This window comes from Hipposideros armiger, unplaced genomic scaffold, assembly GCF_001890085.2.
Source record: "Hipposideros armiger isolate ML-2016 unplaced genomic scaffold, ASM189008v1 scaffold_94, whole genome shotgun sequence".
Taxonomy (NCBI): Eukaryota; Metazoa; Chordata; class Mammalia; order Chiroptera; family Hipposideridae; genus Hipposideros; species Hipposideros armiger.
The window spans coordinates 1,535,714-1,554,380 of NW_017731444.1; the positions used below are offsets into that span (position 1 = coordinate 1,535,714).

Below are 18,667 nucleotides of genomic sequence, written 5' to 3' on the forward strand. Positions count from 1 at the left end.
TATGATAATTGACATACAATATTATTCTACTTCAGCTTCAGGTGTACAGCGCATTGGTCATGCATCTGCACAGTCTGTGAAGTGATCCCTTTGATAAGTCCAGTGTCCATCTGGCACCTTACATAATCTTTACAATGTTGATTATATTCCCCATTCTGTATTTCATATCCCCATGACTATATTGTGTCTACTAATTTGCTCCTTCTAGTCCCTTCACCTCTCCTCCATCCCCTTCCCCTCCCATCTAGCAACTGACAGTTTTTTTTTCTGTATCTCTGAGTGTAGGATTGTTTTGTTTGCTCATTTATTCTGTTCTTTAGATTCCACATATAAGTGAGATCATATGATATGTGTCTTCCTCAGTCTGCCTTATTTGTCTGAGTGTAATATTCTCAAGGTCCATCCATGTTGTATCAAATGGTAAGATTTCATTGATTTTTATAGCCAAGTAATACTTTATTGTATAAATGTACCACATTTCTGTATCCAATCATCTATTGTTGGGTATTTCAGTTGTTTCCATATCTTGGCTATTGTGAATAGCGCTGCAATAACCATAGGGGTGCATATATTTGTTTCAAATTATTATTTGGGATTGCTTTGGATAGATACCCAGGAGTGGAATTGCTGGGTCATGAAGTAGTTCCATTTTCAATTTTTTAGGTAAGTCCGTACTGTTTTTCATTGTGGCTGCACCAATCTGCAATCCCACCAACAGTGCATGAGGTGGGATTTCTCCACATCCTCGCCAACACTTGTTAGTAGTTGATTTATTGAATTTTCCATCTGCATGAGCAGGTGTCTAAAACTACTATTCTGAAATTCCAGAAGGTGATCCTTGAGGATGTGGAGTTTGAGTCTGCACAAGGCGCCCAAGTGACTGTGAGTGGTCACAGCACAGTTCTTTGTCTCCTGTTTTGTGACAACGGGCCAGCAATAATCACAAATATCTGCCTGTAGAGTTGTTCCTCATATTCCATTCTTATCCTTTGAACATCTGCAGGGTCTGTAGTAATATCCCATTTCATTCCTCATATAGGAAATGTGTCATTTCTCCTGTATTATTCCTCAAACTGATCGAAGTTTTTCAATTTTATTGATCTTTTCAAATATCCTGCTTTTGTTTCAGTGGCTTTCTTTATTGCTTCTCTATTTTCAATTTTATTGATTCTATTTTGCTCTTTCCTTTATTATTTCCTTCCTTCTTCATGCTTTCTGTTGATTCTGTTCCTCCTTTTCTCACTTCTTGAGGTGGGCACTTACATTACTACTTCAGACTCTTCTTGTTTCTAATGCCACACATGGGTTGCCTTCTGCGCCTGGGAAGTTGGGAGAGTGGGACCTGCGATGCCTGGATGCTGTGTCCTCCCTCTGGGCCTCAGGTCCCTGGCCATTCTGCCTTCCTTTCCTCTTTTCAGTGTCCTCCTCTGCTTGTGCCTGGTGTCATTCTAGGGGTCAGAGTTGTACTGAACAGGGAGAGCAGGAGAGGTGAGTCTACACCATCTGGTCAGGACCCTCTGGGTTTGTTCTGGCTTCTCCATCTCCTGCTGGAGCTCAGAACAGGACGGTTACTTTCAGGGGATCTCAGTCTGCCTGACCTAGCACACTTGCTAAGAACTGAGGCAGAAAATGGTTTTTTTTGTAGACTAGGTTGGCTGAATGGAGCAGTGCTAGATGTCTATATGACCCTCCACGCTGGGATGTCACAGTTCTCCCTGGCGACTAAGGGCTCCAGCCACTGCAGTTCCAGTCCGATGGGCCTGGTGTGAGGATGCACATCTTATAGGTCACAGTTAAGCTGTTGGGTGTTTTATAATATTTCTGTCTTAATGGACCCTTCTCTGTCAGTATAGCATAATCCAGTAAGTTAACAGAGTTTTTGGTTTATTGATTGGTCTTGGTTGTGGGAGAAAGATTCTGATTCTTCAAATTTTTTTATTCTTTTGCTTTTCGGGACCCTAAGTTTTCCTCTCTCCCCTTTTTCCTTTTTCCCTTCATCACTCAAATTCAAAACAGTACTTCTTCTTTTTTACCTTTTCTACCCGCAGTTTAGGCACCCGAATCATGCCTATCCCTTTAACCTCGTGTTCTTCTGAAATGTTCTTGCCTCCCTGAGTTAGATGCCTATTGCCACTGTAACCTCCTGTTTTTTTGGCTTAACACAAGACCAATTTATCATCTTACAGTTCTAGAGGTCAGATGTCTAAAACGGGTTGATTAGGCTTTGACCTTCTGGCCCCTCTAGGGCAGCGGTTTTCAACTTTCCTAATGCCGCCACCCCGTAACAGTTCCTCATGTTGTGGTGACCCCCAACCATAAAATTATTTTCATTGCTTCTCTATAACTGTAATTTTGCTACTGTTATGAATTGTAATATAAATATCTTTATGGTTTCCGATGGTCTTAGGCGACCCCTGTGAAAGGGTCATTCGACCCCCAAAGGGGTCGTGACCCACAGGCTGAGAACCACTGGTCTAGGGGAAGATTCTCTCTGAGTATGACTCCTCTTGACACCTCGTATAAGTAGAACCATACAGCATTTGTCTACCTGTGACTAGCCTATTTCACTTAACCTAATGCCCTCAAATTTAATCCATGCTGTAGCCTTGCTGTGACGAGTTGGCCAATTTGGAAAAGAAAGGACAGAGCAGGATGGATGCTCTCACTCAGAATCCCATTTATTCTCCTCCCATGCACCGTTCCTCCAAGCATTCATTCACCCACGCATTTATATTCTCACTCATCATGCATTTACGCATGCACGTATCTGATAAACAATACCTCAGTCCTCCTCTGTGGCAGGCCTTGGGAAGATGACCCTCTCACCAAGGACTCCCAGGCCCCCACAGTGGACTTCCTGTAGTAATTGTCTGCTTTTTCTGGGCTGTGTCAGTTGCGTCTGCAGTGACAGTGTCTCAGTCTTCAACCTTCTCAGACTTGGTGGCCATTACCTGCCACGTGCTGAGATTCTACCCACAGAGTGTGCGTCCACCTGACTGGAGAACTGCCATATATTCAAGGGTGCTGAGCAACCCTAGTCCAAGCAGAATAGTGATGGGACCTATACCCTGGAAAGCTTGCAGTTGGTGAATGTGTCATTGCAGGGGTCTGAGCGGGTTCTCGCCTGTAAGGTGCAACACGAGACACAGCCTCCCATCTGGGCCAACCTCATACTATCCACAGCAGTCCGCGCCACCTGCAAGCCCATTGGGAGCACAGGCAAACTCGCCTCCACTTTTGGATGCAGATGGGTCATCTCTGTCTCCTGAGAGGCCTGAGGTATTTAAACTCACAGAGCCCCATTGTCTACTTCTGCTCCTAGGTCCAGCGGCACCTGCTGTTATCTTTGTGGCTGTCCTCCTGGGCTTCAAGATGCTATTAGTGATGAGTTTCACAGTCACCTACATCTACAGGTGGTGGAAACTCTAACAGGTAAGTTGGGGACAGGTGATAGTTTTCAGGGAGGGTGGTCAGGGCTGGCAAAGGAGTCCAGGGTGCACCCACATAGTCACATGGTCCCCAGAAGTCTAATTCAGCCTCATGAGAGGGTTGTGAATACACTTATTTTCTCTAAGTCTTTGAAATTCTCAGAGACTTCCAACTCTTACACATTGTGTAGTTCCCTAGAGATTGAAGGTTTCCAAATTGAGTTCCTTGGGTTCCTGAGGATACATAGATGAAGGTCAAAGCTTTGAGACCACAACTCCAAAGTGTTCACCTACAAACTATTATATATTTCAGTTTATGCTATGTCTTTGGATATAGCATATCCAAAATAAGGATATAATGGCAAAAGCAGCCAATAGACCCTATTTGAAGGACTTGGAGATGCTGGCTAGTGGCAAAGAAGAATGTATGTAAGTTCAGATATCAGAGAGCAGTGTTGGGGAGTAGTGACTAAGCTTTATTTCTGTTCTGCACCACAAATGCAGACCAAAGAGAGTGGCTGCTACTTAGTAGATGCTCAATAAAAGTTTGTTGAATGAATCAATGAATAGATTGGTGAATTAATGATTTTTCCTACAGCTCCTGCCTGCCCTGCAATACACTGCCTCCTGCCCTCTCCAAGGGGCTCACGTGGGAAGAAGACTCTGCAAGGACCTAGAGGTTACCCAAGACCCCTGCCCTTCACTCTGCCAGCCCCACCTCCAGAGAGACATGCTCCCTCCACACACCCTCCTGATGGTCCTTCTCTCTGATGGTAAAGCTGAGTCAAGGATGGACTTTGGTCATGGGGACTCAGGCATGTCTGGACCCTGTGCATTGAGCTTCAAACTGGCCCTGCCTCCACCCAAAAGAGAATGAAGAAGATAAGACAACAGGTTTCCATCCTGCCCTGGTCATGCACAACCCTTAATATTCAAAGCAGATTTTCCTTTTATCCAGAACTTTTGCAAGTGTGATTTTATTTTAACACATATATGCTTGAAATCATCAAGTTGAATAAACATTTTTCTATTCTGAAATACGTAATGAATAACATAAAAAATACCAATGGTCCTACTATCTTATCTTTTTAAAATACCATAGTAATATTTTGCCTTATGTTCTCTGTTCTTTTTGAAAAATCTATCCTGAATTTGTGTTAGCATTCTCCAGCATGATTTTATACTTTCACAACACGTGTAAATTATTAAGCAATATTTAGTATTGCTTTCCATGTTTTAAATTTTCTATAAATGCTCTTATGCTGTATACTCTCTGGAACTTTCTTACTGTCATTCTTTCTTTCTTTCTTTCTTTCTTTCTTTCTTTCTTTCTTTCTTTCTTTCTTTCTTTCTTTCTTCCTTTCTTTCTTTCTTTCTTTCTTTTAAAGATTTTATTGGGGAATTGGGGAAGGGGAACAGACCAGTTGCTATCCTTTTGTTCTTCAGTCTAGTTGTGGAGGACGTGGCTTCACTGGCCCATGTTGGTATTATCATTGTGCTCTTCCCAGGTAAGGCAGATTGGTCGCTGGCCATTGGACGGCCGCTCACAGTGGATCTTGGCAATCCACTGCATCAGTGGCTTCAGCCTACGCCATCGCCAGCAACTCACTGCAGCCCAGCTCCAGGATGAGCTGTTGTTCATCTTAGCTGTAGAGGGCACAGCGTCACTGGCCCATGTGGGATCCAAACCAGGGCCCTGATTCTCAGAGCTGGCATCCCAAGCCAGCTCTTAACCAATGTGCCACTTGGCCAGCCCACATGGAACTTTATCTTTTATGCTTAACACAGTTTTGTGTGTTTTAATGTTGATATGGGTAGCTCCATTTTATTAATTTTCCACTGCTCTATAGCTTGCTATTGTAAGATATGCTACAATTTATTGATTCTTCTCATGATGGATGTTGAAGCTTTATGTAATGTTTTGCTAGTACAACTTCACAGCAAACATTCTTATCTTGGTTTTCTCAGTACATGTCGGAGAGGCCCTTTTGTTCGTCTAGTGTGGTCAGCAAAGCAGCAGTGTTGGTATCATTGGGGAGGTTTTGTTATATAAGTGTTTTCAATTTTTGATCAAGCTTTGCTCTTTCCATTTATGCCTTTGACCTAGCTACATTTCTCTGGAGAGTGTTATTATAGGTGGTGAGAATCTTTTGTTTTATTTCCACAAGGATATATATTCCAGCACTCAAGGATCTGCACGGCCACCTTTGCCATATATCACATTTCTATAAATGTGTTGTTTTTTTGATGAGCTCTCTGTTTCATTGAGCTACGTGTTTATCAGAACTACCCTGATTTAACTAGAATAGCTTTATAATAATTTTGATACCTCTTGTAGGCAAAGCTACCCACCTTTTCTTGTTTTCTCAAGTAGTTGACTATCACTGGTCCAAAATGCATTTTAGAATGACTGTGTCAAGTTTTATGTAAAACCCTTTTAGAATTAGTATTTGATTGTATTAAATGTATATATTAATTCAGACAAATTGATATATTTTCAATATTGAGTTTCCCACTCGTGGACATGATACACCTCTGTTTATGTTTTCTTTTTTTTTTCTTTTTTTTTTTTTTTTTTTTTTTTTTTTTTTTTTTTTTTTTTTTAGCTGAGCCATCCTGCTACCTGTTGGCAGCTCAGCGGCTGCTCAGCTCGGGCTGGACTCGAACCGCTGTTGCTCAGAGCTCAAACTCTTGAGCGAGCTCTTAACCAACTGACCCACTCGGCCGGCCCTAGTTTATGTTTTCTTCTATGACTTTCAATTCACAACTTTACATGTTTTCCTCCATAATGGTTTTATGCATCTCTAATTAGAGCCGTTAAAGACACTTTAGGCTGCTGGAATGTTAAAACTTTTAATTACTTTTTGGGGGGGTTTTTGACTACTGTTTAGAATGCCGGTTGATTTGATCATCACTCTTATACCCAGCAAGCTTATGAAACCTTTCCTAGTGCTAGTAGTATGGGCATTCTTTTTATTTGCAACTCTTACAATACTAATTATACAGAATTTATTTCCAGCTTTATCACAGTTATATATGCAGGTGTTTCAAGAGACAAATAGTTATACAAGTTCTACATATGAAAACTGGAATCTCCCTAACCTCCCGCCATTTCCAACCTCTAAGGGGGACCATTTTCAACTCTTTAAGCTGAATTGTTAAAATTTTATGCCGTACCTCATCCTCATGTAGCATGCTTGTATTGCATTCTTTTTTTTTCTTTTGTTTCAGGTGTACAAAACAATGTAATAGCTAGACATTTACACCCCTCACAAAGTGATAACTCCCTCCCGTCAACCTACTACCCCTCTGACATCGTATACAGGTGTTGTAATTCCATTGACTCTATTCCCTATGCTGTAGTCCACATCCTGTGACTATATATATATTAAATGATAGTTGACATTCAGTATTATTCAGCTTCAGCTTCAATGTACACAGCAGTGGTCAAGCATTCACACTGCCCATGAAGTGGTCTCCCTAATAAGACAAGTGCCCATCTGATGCCCTATAAAATCTTTACAACGATATTGATTATATTCCTCAAACTGTCTTTTGTATCCCCGTGGCAATATTGTGGTTACTAATTGTGGTTTCAAATCGCCTCACCTTCTCCCTCATCCCCACATCCCTCCTATCTAGCAACCCTCAGTTTTGTCTCTATGTCCCTGAGACAGTTTTCTGATGTGTTTGCTCATTTATTCTGTTCTTTAGATACCACATATAAGTAAGATCATATGGTATTTGTCTTTCTCAGTCTGATTGATTTCACTTACCATAATGTTCTCTATGTCATACAGATGGCCTACAGACATAGAAAAAATATGCTCAACCTCACTAATCATTAGAGAAATGCAAATAAAACCACAGTGAGATACCACCTCACTACGGTCAGAATGGGTATCATCAATAAATTCACAAACAACAAGTGCTGGCGAGGCTGTGGAGAAAATGGAACCTTAGTGCACTGTTGTTGGGATTGCAGATTGGTGCAGCCACTGTGGAAATCAGCATGGAAGTATCTCAAAAAACTGGAAATGGAACTACCTAGTGATCCAGCAATTCCACTCTTAGGTATCTATACAGAGAAATCCAAAACACTAACTCAAAAAATTATATGCACCCTTATGTGTATTCCTTTGCATTCTTGATTTCTCACTCTTAGGACTTACTATGGACTTCCCACAATGGAAGGTGGGGATATAGGCTCTGTTGCTCCTGACCTCACATGCACACTTTCTGTTCCCCATCACCCTGGTATCATTATATTATAATTTTGGATAGCTGAATAGTCAGTGTCTACATTACAATAACCATAAGATGGGCATTTACAGCTGAGTCTTGTAACATTCCCAGTTTTGCTCTTGTTAATGTCTCACATGTAGGTCAGTGTCACCACCACCATGACCAGGATGCAGAGCAATCCCATAACCATAAAGTTCCCCTGTGCTCGCCTTTTATAGTGACACCATCCCGACCGTACCTGACCTCTGCAAATATCAATCTGCCCTCTATCCATTAGTTTCAAGATGTGATATAAGTGGACTCATACTATATATGATGTTTTGAGATTTACTTTATTCAGGCAACAAAATGCTTTCAATAAACTTACAAGTTGTCGCACATGCTGAGTGGTATTTCCTTGTATGGAAGCACCACACACCACAGTGTGACTAACTGTACACTTATTATTGGGCCTTTGTGGTTGTTTCCAGTTTTTTGCTATTACAAGGAAAGCTGCTATGAATATTCGTGCACAGGTTTTTGGCTGGACATAAGTTTTATTTCTCTGACATAAATGCCTGAGAGTGCAATTGCTGGGTCCTATCACACCCTCTCCTGAAAGAAGTCAGGATAGGATTTCTTTTGTTGGATGGAGACACTTAAAAGTTCTGAGGTTACATTGCACTCTCGTTTGGGCTAAGTTTTACCAGGTCCACCAATAAAGGGTTACCATAAGGAGTCATTTCAGGGGAGACCTGATTCCCCACAACACTGACCCAGGTGAACACTCTTCCTTCCTCCAGCTGAGTAGCTCTTGGTGAGGCTGGAGCAAGTGAGGCCACAGGCTGACCACATCCTAGGGTCCTGGGGGTGGAGTTCAGGACACAGCCCACAAGCCACAGGTCTTTCTTGGCCTGGGCTCCCAAATGGGGCATCACCACGAAGACCTCAGATGGGGTGAGGGGCCCAGTAGAGAGCAGAGGCCCCTAGTGGGGGAGTAAGCACTATTTCCTGTGGGCCTCTGCAAGTTTCTCTAAAATCTTGACATGAATAACTGTTCACTTTGTAGCTGCCTTCACTGCCTAATTCTATTTCACAATCTAGAAGCAGGAATTGTCTAGAATCCAGTAGCAGGTTACTGTCTCACAGCCATTTCAGCCCATCCTAGACACTTCCTGTTATATCACAGGAGGTGGGGCTTCACTCCTCTCACAGAGCAGAGAGTCCAGGTTCTCCAGCCCAAATGTGGACAGAGCTGCCTGCTCAGGCCTCCAGGATGACCATCCCTGCCTCCAGGCCCCACCCTCCTCCTTGCCTGCTGCTGACTCTACTGCTGGGACTCACAGGTGAGCATGCCTTGGGGTATAATCCCCTCTCCTAGCGCCCTGGTCCTCCTGCTGCCCCTGGTATTTTAGGGCCCCCAGGGAAACACAGTGTGTCACCCAGTGTTGCCACAAAGGCTGAGGACCGGGCATTACCTGAGAGCATAAAATCAGGGATCTGAGCTTTTTTTCTGTGGGTCCATTGCCTGCAGTGGTTACCAGAGGCATCACAACAGATGATGCTTCAAACCGCAACAGCAACAGCTTTGTGTGTATTAACTTGTCTAATCCTCACAGCGTCCCTGTATGACAACTATGACCATTTTCCCTAATTTGCAGATGAGGCAGAGAGAGGAACTTGTCCAACGTCACCTGTGTACGGAAGTGGTTCAGCCAGGATTCAAGTTTAGTCCAACCAGCTCCAGAGTTTGTTCTTTCAACCGTGTTATGCTGCTCAGCTTCTAAGTGGAGGCTGATTGCACAAAAATCAGAATACGCTGAGAAAGAAACAGAATAGTTATCATCCACCATGCCACCTGACATCAGGAGAATTCAAATTCTGCTGTGTTCACTCACACACTTTTGTTAATGATGTGTTGGGTTGTTCCTATGTGCCAAAATTTTATGAATCTTCTAATATGTAGTATAATTTCATTGAATCCTCAAAACAACCTGTATGTTAGCACGGTAGGCTATACGTGTATGTGTGTGCATGTGTTTGTGAATGTGTGTGTGTGAGTGGGTTTGAGGAAGGGCACACACGCATACATACCCACACAGAATTTTTAAAACATTTTTCCTTATTGTCTCTTCAGATCATTTTTCAGTCTTCATGAAATGCACATGAATAGATGTTTAGTTTCTCTGTCTCTCAGCCACCCTCCCTCCTTCCAACTTCTCCAAACTTACCAGTGTGTGCGCCAAACTCTTAAGGAAAACACAGTTCTCTCTTGGTAGAAAGAGTAGAACTTTCTACTCTTTCTAATGCAGATAGTGCATTACTATCTTGGAGTCCCTCTTCCATGATGAATGGGGTGAGGAATTAAGAAGGAAGGAGGTCAAAGATACAGAGATTCCTGCATGTATACGTTATAATTATATCCATATCCATATTTATATCTGTAGCCACACCTGTATCATTTAATATCAGCTGAAGCTTCAGGAAATCTATTCAGTAATAACGTTTCAATTTGTGACCACTCACCATGTGCACATACTGTTGGAAATGCCCAGGGCTGTTATCTCATGTGACCATTACATCCAAGGTACATCCTCTTCTCAACCCTTCCTATAGATAAGAAACCAGAGGTACAGAGAGGTTCAAGAAACCTCAATGGTAAACAGTAGAGCTGTGATTTAAACGCAGGCAGTCTGATTCTAGAGCTCACGGGTTTAACCATTACTCTCCTCAAATGCCTGTGACCCCATGTGCATCCCATGAGATTTTTGCCCCTTCTGTCAATGTGTGTGGGGGAGGGTGGGTGTGAGGAAGAGGGTTTGTGGTTTTCTTCTCCTGGGCTCTCCTGCTTCCTGAATATGCACAGGATGCTTTCACTTCTCACTAAGTCATTCTATGAGAAACTCAGTTTCTGAGGTAATTTCCATAATTTTGCCCACTTCAGATTGACTTCAGGGCCCCAGGGAGTTGTCTCACAACATACAAATACATACTGGATACCTACTATGTGCCTGGAATTGTTATAGGAGTGTGGGGTGCATTGGTGAATAAAAGAGACAAAGTAGCTGCCCTCATGGGCCCATGTCCTACAGAGAAAGTGACAGTAAACAACAAACATAATAAATGAGTAAATATAGTATATTGGAAAGTGATGTGTTAATAAAAAAAAGTATTGCTGGGTAAGAAAATTGGGGGAATCTGTAACGTGGGATGTATTTTGAACATAGTCATCTGGGTGGGCATCACTGAGAAGTGATTTTTGAGCAAAGAGTAAAAGAAGGTTGGGAGTGAGCCATCTGGTTACCTGAGGGAAGAGATTTCCTGACCGTGAGCAGCATATGCAAAGGTCCTGAGGCTAGCTAGCATCATTCTGCTGTGTTAAGGGATATAAGCTTTTGCTCTGAGTGAAAGGCTGCCATTGCAAGGTTTTGAAGAATGATTTGACATGAGCTGACATGAATTTTAAATTGTTCTAGCATTCGGTTGAGAACGGACCACCACAGGACATAGAGAGAAGCAACTGCTGCACTAAGAGGCCACTGCATTCATGCAAACAATGAAAGCTGCCTTGCACCAGGACAGCAGTACAGACAGGAAAAGGATGTAGATTTTGCATGCAGGCTGAAGGGGTGCAACAGACTTTCCAGATGCATAGGATTGGGGTAGGAGAGCAAGACTCCAGGTGTTTGGGACCTGAGCACCTGAGGAATAAAGGTGGCTCAGCTGAGATATAGAGGGCTGTGGGGCAATTCAGGAATTCAGTTTTGTACGTGTGAATTGTGAGATACTAATTTTCTCCATGGAAAAATGTGAGTGAACAGTTGGACATGCAAATTCGGGGTTCAGGGAAAAGCACTGAGCTCCAGATGTAAATATGAGAATTACAGATGCACAGGTGGCAGAGTGTTTGCAGTTCCCTGCTCATCTCAGCCCTCGGATCCCTCCTTTCTCCTCCCTGCTCTATTCCTTCCATTTCTCTCTCCAAGATTCATTCACATGTCTTCACAGTTTTGTCTTAGCAGCTCAGCATCCCCTCTTCCAATCTTCTTCTCCAGTTTATAAAGCAAACCACCTGATGTCCTTGGCACCAAAGGACCTGCACCTGGGACAGCATGTGGCCTCCTTAGGAGGCGTGTTGGTTACAGATGGTGCTAAATGGGTAGGTGTCACTGGCTCACACTCTGCCAAGGTGACCCACACATTGTCTCCCTCCAGAGAAGCTAAGAAACAGAGAAGAGCACAGGATTTGAGGTCCCACACCTGCCCCCTCATCTGAATTATATCCCTGCCCCCAGAACTATTGCCTGTTTTTTAGGACACTTCAAATAAGAAGGAATGTTTTTGTATCTCTCTGTGTCTCCAGAAACTGGCTAGTCACTGAAGAAGTAAAATAGAACTGCAAAATTTTGCACCTAAAGTTACATATTTGGCCCAAAGGTAAACTTATGTCCATTCAACTCATAACTCATTGTCCCAACGTGGTGAATCACCCACAATTCTTTTCGAAACCCAAGTTTCACATCTGCTATTTCCTTGCTTCCATGTTCCCTTAGTTCTATGTCCCCATTCCAGTGCAGATTCTCCCATCTACAGGCACAAGATTTATCTTTTTCTTTTAGTCATTTATTCCAATTCAAAGGCTCTATATGGAGTGACACACTTATTTTAGAATATATATGTTTTTGTGGTAAAATATTCATAACATAAAATGTACTACTTTAACCACGTTTAAGGATAAAATTCAGCGGCTTTAAGTATGCTCATAATGTTGTGAAACTATCATCCCTGAACATTACTGGAACTTCGTCAACATCCTAGGCAGGAACTCTATGTCCTTTAAAAAAGAAGTCCCCATTCTTCCCCCCACCCCAAACCCAGCACCTACTAACTTTTATTCTACTTTTTGTATCTATGAATTTGCTTTTTCTAGGTGCTTCATATATGTGAGCTCGTATTTGTCCATTTCTATCTGGCAGTTTTCATTTAGTATAATGCTTTCAAGACTTATCCATGTTATAGGACCTTTCAGGATGTCATATTCTAGAACTCAGAGTTCATATTCTAGACTCAGCTGTCAGGAGCCTATGACTTCTGCTTATTGCTACAAGGTCCCCAGGCCTGGGCACTCGGAGGTGATCCTGCCTCTAATTGCTTAAAGGCAAAAATCTCAGAGAGAAAAGGGGAAGATGGTCGTCACTGTCAAGCCCATGAAGGTGGAGCACGTGGTCTGTTGATAGACATAAAAGGTTGGTGGGACCCCAGAAAATAACCCTGGGGCACAGTGGGATTGAGGAGACAGTTCCTTCATTTCTCTCAGCCTCGGTTTTCTTATCTGTCAAATGGTGATAATGATGGACTCCTTTTAAGGAGAGCTGAAAGGATTTGAGGCCCTCTGTGTGAACCACCCAGCACAAAGAAGCCCCACAGATAAGCTGTTATTTCAAGGCTGTGACTCAGTTCCCATTGCTGGGCCTCAGTTTTCTCACCTGCAGAAAGTGGATAATCACACCAACCTTTGCAGGACGGTATCAGGATACAGTGAGCAATGGGGCTGCTGTCCCATCACTGTGTGGTCTCGGCAAGTCTCAGTTACCTTGAGTCCTCAGGTTCCTCGTGTGGGAAGTGGTGATAATCACAGCTCCTGTTTAGGGTCTGTGAGGACTTCAGGCCAGCTAGGAATTGTTAAGGTGAAGAGGAGACCCATCAATAGTTTTGTTTCTGTGCCTAGATTGGTGGGAATCACATGCAAAGAAAGTGGACCTTGAACTCAGGCCTGGAATTACATGTTGACCCTCCCACTTACTTAGAGTTCACCTTTGGTGACCTGTGTGTCCTCCTCTGTAAGATGAGGATGATGACGCCACCCTCCCAGCATTACTAGAAAGATTAGAAAATAATATGTGAGAAGGTTCTTAACAGTGGAGGGAGTTTTGCTAAGTGTGATAAGTCACACTAGAACTGTGTGATCGCATTTGTTGAATATAATAAAAACTAAAAAAAAAAAAATCTCATAGATACAGAGCGTAGATTGGTGGTTGCCAGAGGCAGAGGGTGGGGGTGAGGATATAAGTGAAGGTGGTCAAATGTACAAACTTCCTGTGACTCCATAAATAAGTTCTAGGGATGGAATCTACTCCATGGTGACTATAGTTCACAATGCTGTGTTGCACATTTGAAATTTGTTAAAAGAGTAAATCGTAACAGTTCTCATCACAAGAAAAACATTTGTACAATGCAAGGTGATGAATGTTCACCAGGTTCATTGTGGTAGTCATTTTGCAATGTACAGACTTATCGGATCTGTACACTTAAACTGATGCAATGTTACGTGTCAATTATATCTCAATAAAACAGGGCAAAAAAGCCAAACCATCTCATTTAAAGGATTTTACATTATTATAATTTTTTTACATTAGGGCTTTTTATTGTTATAAAATAATAGTAAGAGTGGATGATCACTGCTTCTTTTTAGTTTGTGAAAATAAATTTTAAAGTTGCCAAAATAAAAACTGAAAGTCTAACCATTGTTTTAATCTCTAAACCATTTTGGCCTGTAAAATTATTAGATGCTTATTGACAAGAATTGGAAGCCTCCAATAGTTGACATAAGAAAAGCCTCTAGGTTTCTTCCCCCAAAATGACCATCAAAAAGGTCCCCCTGTGCCAGCCCTTTATAGTGACCCCATCTCCACCGTACTGTTATAAAGGCCTTGCAAAAGTCAATTTTCTCTCCTTTTTTAAAATATTGAGAATGCAATATATGTGGAATAATACAGTACGTGACATTTTGACATTTTCCACATAATGCAATCGAGAAACCTACAAGCTGTTACACAATAAATAATTCATTCCATTTTGTTGTTCAGTACTTCCTTACACAGATGCTCCACAGCTTAACATTCACTTATTATTGGATATTATGGTTGTCCAGTGCTCTGCTATTCCAGAGAGAACTGCTATATATTCATGCACAGGTTTTTGTGTGGACATGAGTTTTATTTCTCTGAGATAAATGTCTGAGAGTGTAATTACTGGGTCATCTCACTCACTTCCTCTCCTGAAAGAAGTCAGGGTAGGATTCCTTTTGTTGGATGCAGACGATTAAAGTTCTAAGGTCCACATTGCACTTGCATTTGGGCTAAATATTACCAGGTCCACCACTAAAGAATTAAAATAAGAAGTCATTTCAAGGGGAACCTGATTCCCCCCAACACTGAGCCCAGGTGAACACTCTTCCTTCCTCCGCCTGAGGAGCTCTTGGTGAGGCTGGTGCAATTGAGGCCACAAGCCACACACGTCAAGGGTCCTGACTTGGGAGTCTGGGAAACAGCCCACACCACGGCTCCTTCTTGGCCTGGGCTCCCAAATGGGGCGTCACCATGAAGACCTCAGATGGGGTGAGGGGCCCAGTAGAGAGCAGCGGCCCCAGGCAGAGAGGAAGCACCATTTCCTGTGGGCCTGTTCAAGTCTCTCTGAAACCATTAAGATGAGTAACTCCTCACAATGCAGCTGCCTTCACTGCTGGTTCTATTTCACAATCTAGAAGCAGGAACTGTCTAGAATTAGAATCAGGCAACTGTCTCACAGCCATTTCAGCCATCCTAAGCCCTTCCTCTTATGTCACAGGAGGCAGGGCTTCACTCCTCTCACAGAGCAGAGAGTCTGGGTTCTCCAGCCCACATGTGGACAGAGCTGCCTGCTCAGGCCTCCAGGATGACCATCCCTGCCTCCTGGGCCCACCCTCCTCCTTGCCTGCTGCTGACTCTACTGCTGGGACTCACAGGTGAGCACTCCTTGGCTTAGAATTCCCTCCCCCTGCCCCTGGACCCCCTCCTTGTCCTGGAATTTTAGAGCCTCCAGGAAAACAGGGGTGTGTCACTCAGGGCTGCCACAGAAGGCCAAGGACTGGGGATTATCTGAGAGCATGAAATAGGAGATGTGAGCATTGTCGCCATGACCTGCACCTGTTACCAGAAGCATCAAAACAGATGATGCTTCAAACCACAACAGCGACAATGTTGTGTGGACTGACTCATCTAATCCCCACAACATCCCTGTGTGATACTTATGTCTCTTATCCCCAATTTACAGATGAGGAAACTGAGACACTGAGAGTAACTTGTCCAATGTCACCTATGTAAGGCAGTGGTTCAGCCACAATTCAAGCCCAGGCTGACTAGCTTCCAAAGTTCATTTTTTAGCTATGTTATACTACTCGACTGCTCAGTGGAGACTTAGTGTAGAAAATTAGTTAACATAGATAAGCAAGTAAAAGAATTGTTACCACCCATCAGGTTACTCACAGACACCAGAGTTCAAATTGTGCTGTGTGCACTTCTGGACTTTTTGTTAATGATTCTTTGGATGGTTCCTATGTATCACTGTTATTACTAAGCATTTAATATGTTACAATCCCATTTAATCCTTAAAACAGCTTGTATATTAGCATGCTAGGATACAGCTTTATACATATTTGTCAATACATGTGTGTGTATGGATGAGTGTAGTGAGTTTGAGAAAGTGCACGCGCACACACACACACATACACACACACACACGGGATATTTGAAAATGCATTCCTATTGTTCTCTTCAAATCATTTTTCAGCCACATGAAATGCACAAGGACATCTGTTTAGTTGTCCCTGTTTCTCAGCCACCCTCCCTCCTTAATTTACTTGTGTAAATTTACCCCTACCTTTCCTCAGACTCTTAAACTGCAACCTTCTCTCTTGGTAAATTGAGTAGAATTCTTTTCATTAGTATCTTGGATTCCCTCTTTCATGGGGGATAGGGATGAGGAGGAAAGAAGGAGATAAAAGATACAGGGACTGCTGCATGTATGATCTACATCTGTAGTTACATCAATATTCATGTTGATATCTATATCCATATCTATATCATCTAATGTCAGTTAAAACCTCAAGGCTCCAAAAAGTATAATGAGTTATATTACTCATTACACTTTTCAATTTCTTGACACTCGCCTTGTGCAGACACGATTGGAAATGCTCAGGGCTGTTATCTCATTTGACCACTGTACCCAAGGTAGATCCTCTTGTCACTCCCACCTACAGGAAAGAACACAGAAGCACAGAGAGCTTCAGGGTCACTCCATGCTAAATGGTAGAGGTAGGATTTGAACTCATGGACTCTGATCCTACAGCTCAGGGGTTGAACAATTACCCCATTTCTAACCCATGTGATTTCTGCTGCTTCTGCCAATGAATATGAGGAAGGTGGGTGTGGGGAGAGTGTGTGTGGTTTTCTGCTCCTGGGCTCTTCTGCTTCCTGCGTCTACACAAGATGCTTGTTTTCATCCGGTGAGAAACTCAGTTTCTCACATAATTCCACAGATTTACCCATTTAAAATAGGCTTCAGGATCTCAGGGAGGTGTCGCACTGGGCAATTCACACATCATACAAATACTTATTGAATACCTACTATGTGCCAGGAACTGTTGTTATATGAACTTGGGGTGTGTTGGTGAATAAAAGAGACAAAGTAGCTGCCCTCATGGAGCCCATGTCCTTTGGGGAAAATGAGAGTAAACAATAGACATAATAAATAAGTAAATAATATAGTATATTGGAAAGTGATGAGTGTTAAGGAGATTGAAGTATCGCTGGGTAAGAAAACTGGGGGATCTGTAAAGTGGGATGTATTTTGAACAGAGTAGTTGAGTGAGCATCACTGAGAAGGGAAGTTTGAGCAAAGATTAAAAAAGGTTGGGAGTGAGCCATGTGGTTTCCTGGGGGATGAGCCTTCCTGACAGTGAGAAGCATGTGCAAATGTCCTGAGACTAGAATCTTCCTTCTCTGGTCAGGAATTGAAGCTTTTGCTCTGAGTGAAAAGGTTGCCATTACAAGGTCTTCAAGAAAGATTTGACATGAGCTGACATGAGTTTGAAATTATTCTAGCATTCAGTTGACAACAGACTACCACAGAACACAGGAGAAGCAACTCCTGCATTAAGAGGCTACTGCATTGCTGCAAACTATGAAAAGTGCCTTGCACTAGGACAGCGGTAGAGACAGGGGAAGGACGTAGATTTTGGATGAAGGCTGAAGGGGCAGCAACAGGCTTTCCTGATGCATAGGATTTGGGTGGGAGAGCAAGACTCCAGGTGTTCTGGACATGAGCACCTGGAGAAATAAAGGTGGCTCAGCTGAGATATAGAGGGCTGAGGGGCAATTCAGGAATTCAGTTTTGTATATGTGAACTGTGAGATTCTGATATCCATACAAAGAAAAATTTGAGTGGACAATTGGACATAGAACTTCAGAGTTCAGGGGAAAACACTGGGCCCCAAATGTAAATATGAGAATTACAGATGCACAGATGGCAGAGTGTTTGCAATTTCCTGCTCATTTCAGCACTCTGATGCCTCTTCTCTCTTCCTTCTCTATTTCCTCCACTTCTTCCTCCAAGATTCATTCATATTCCTTCCTCCTTTTGTGTCAGTAGTTCAGCATCCCTGCGCTTAATCTTCTCCAGACTTAAAACCCAAACCATTTGTTGTTCTTGTCACTAAAGGACCTGCCCAGTGACAGTATGTGGCCTCCTGAGAAGCTCCTGTAGTTACAAATAGTGTTAAGTGGTGGGTTCACCAGCTCACACTCTGCAAAGATGAACCACACATTGTCTTTCTGAGGAGAAGCTAAGAAATAGAAAAGAACACAGGATTCATTGGTGCCACAGCTGCCTCCTCCTCTGATTTACATATTTTGTTCTTTGTTCCCTGTGCTTTTGGTGTCACAGGCAAGAAATCATTGCCAAATATAAACTCATGAAGAGTGTCACCTACGTTTTTTTCTAAGAATTTTATAGTTTCAGCTCTTATGTTTAGGTTTGATCATGTAGAGTTTATTTTTGTTTAAATGGAAGATAAGGGTTCAACTTCATTTTTTTGCATGTGGCTATTTCTGCATTGTGTGTTGAAACACTGTCTTATGGACTTGATATCTTTTCTGAAAACCATTGACCATATATATATGAGGGTTTATTTCTAGGTT

The 18,667-nt window shown here is 42.5% G+C and overlaps 2 protein-coding genes across 9 annotated transcripts in view; both read left to right on the forward strand.

Annotated features, from left to right (window-relative positions):
• LOC109384418 (signal-regulatory protein beta-1-like) overlaps nucleotides 1-18,667 on the forward strand; it is a 239,663-nt gene that overhangs the window by 76,522 nt on the left and 144,474 nt on the right. For 5 of the 6 annotated variants that reach the window (XM_019645743.1, XM_019645745.1, XM_019645744.1 and 2 more), the window contains 2 exons: nucleotides 3,323-3,432; nucleotides 4,027-4,449. The exons of the other annotated variant lie outside the window; for it this stretch is intronic. In XM_019645743.1, coding sequence (XP_019501288.1) covers nucleotides 3,323-3,429 — 107 coding nt within the window. In that variant the 3' untranslated portion in view covers nucleotides 3,430-3,432; nucleotides 4,027-4,449. Of the gene's footprint in view, nucleotides 1-3,322; nucleotides 3,433-4,026; nucleotides 4,450-18,667 lie in introns of those variants that run through there. 6 annotated transcript variants of the gene reach the window in all.
• Nucleotides 15,103-18,667, forward strand: part of LOC109384419 (signal-regulatory protein beta-1-like) — a 95,378-nt gene continuing 91,813 nt past the window's right edge. The window contains exon 1 of one of the 3 annotated variants that reach the window (XM_019645752.1): nucleotides 15,103-15,435. In XM_019645752.1, the coding sequence (XP_019501297.1) occupies nucleotides 15,270-15,435 (166 nt within the window). In that variant the 5' untranslated portion in view covers nucleotides 15,103-15,269. The remainder of the gene's footprint in view (nucleotides 15,436-18,667) is intronic. The other 2 variants (XM_019645751.1, XM_019645750.1) reach the window with 2 other exon arrangements.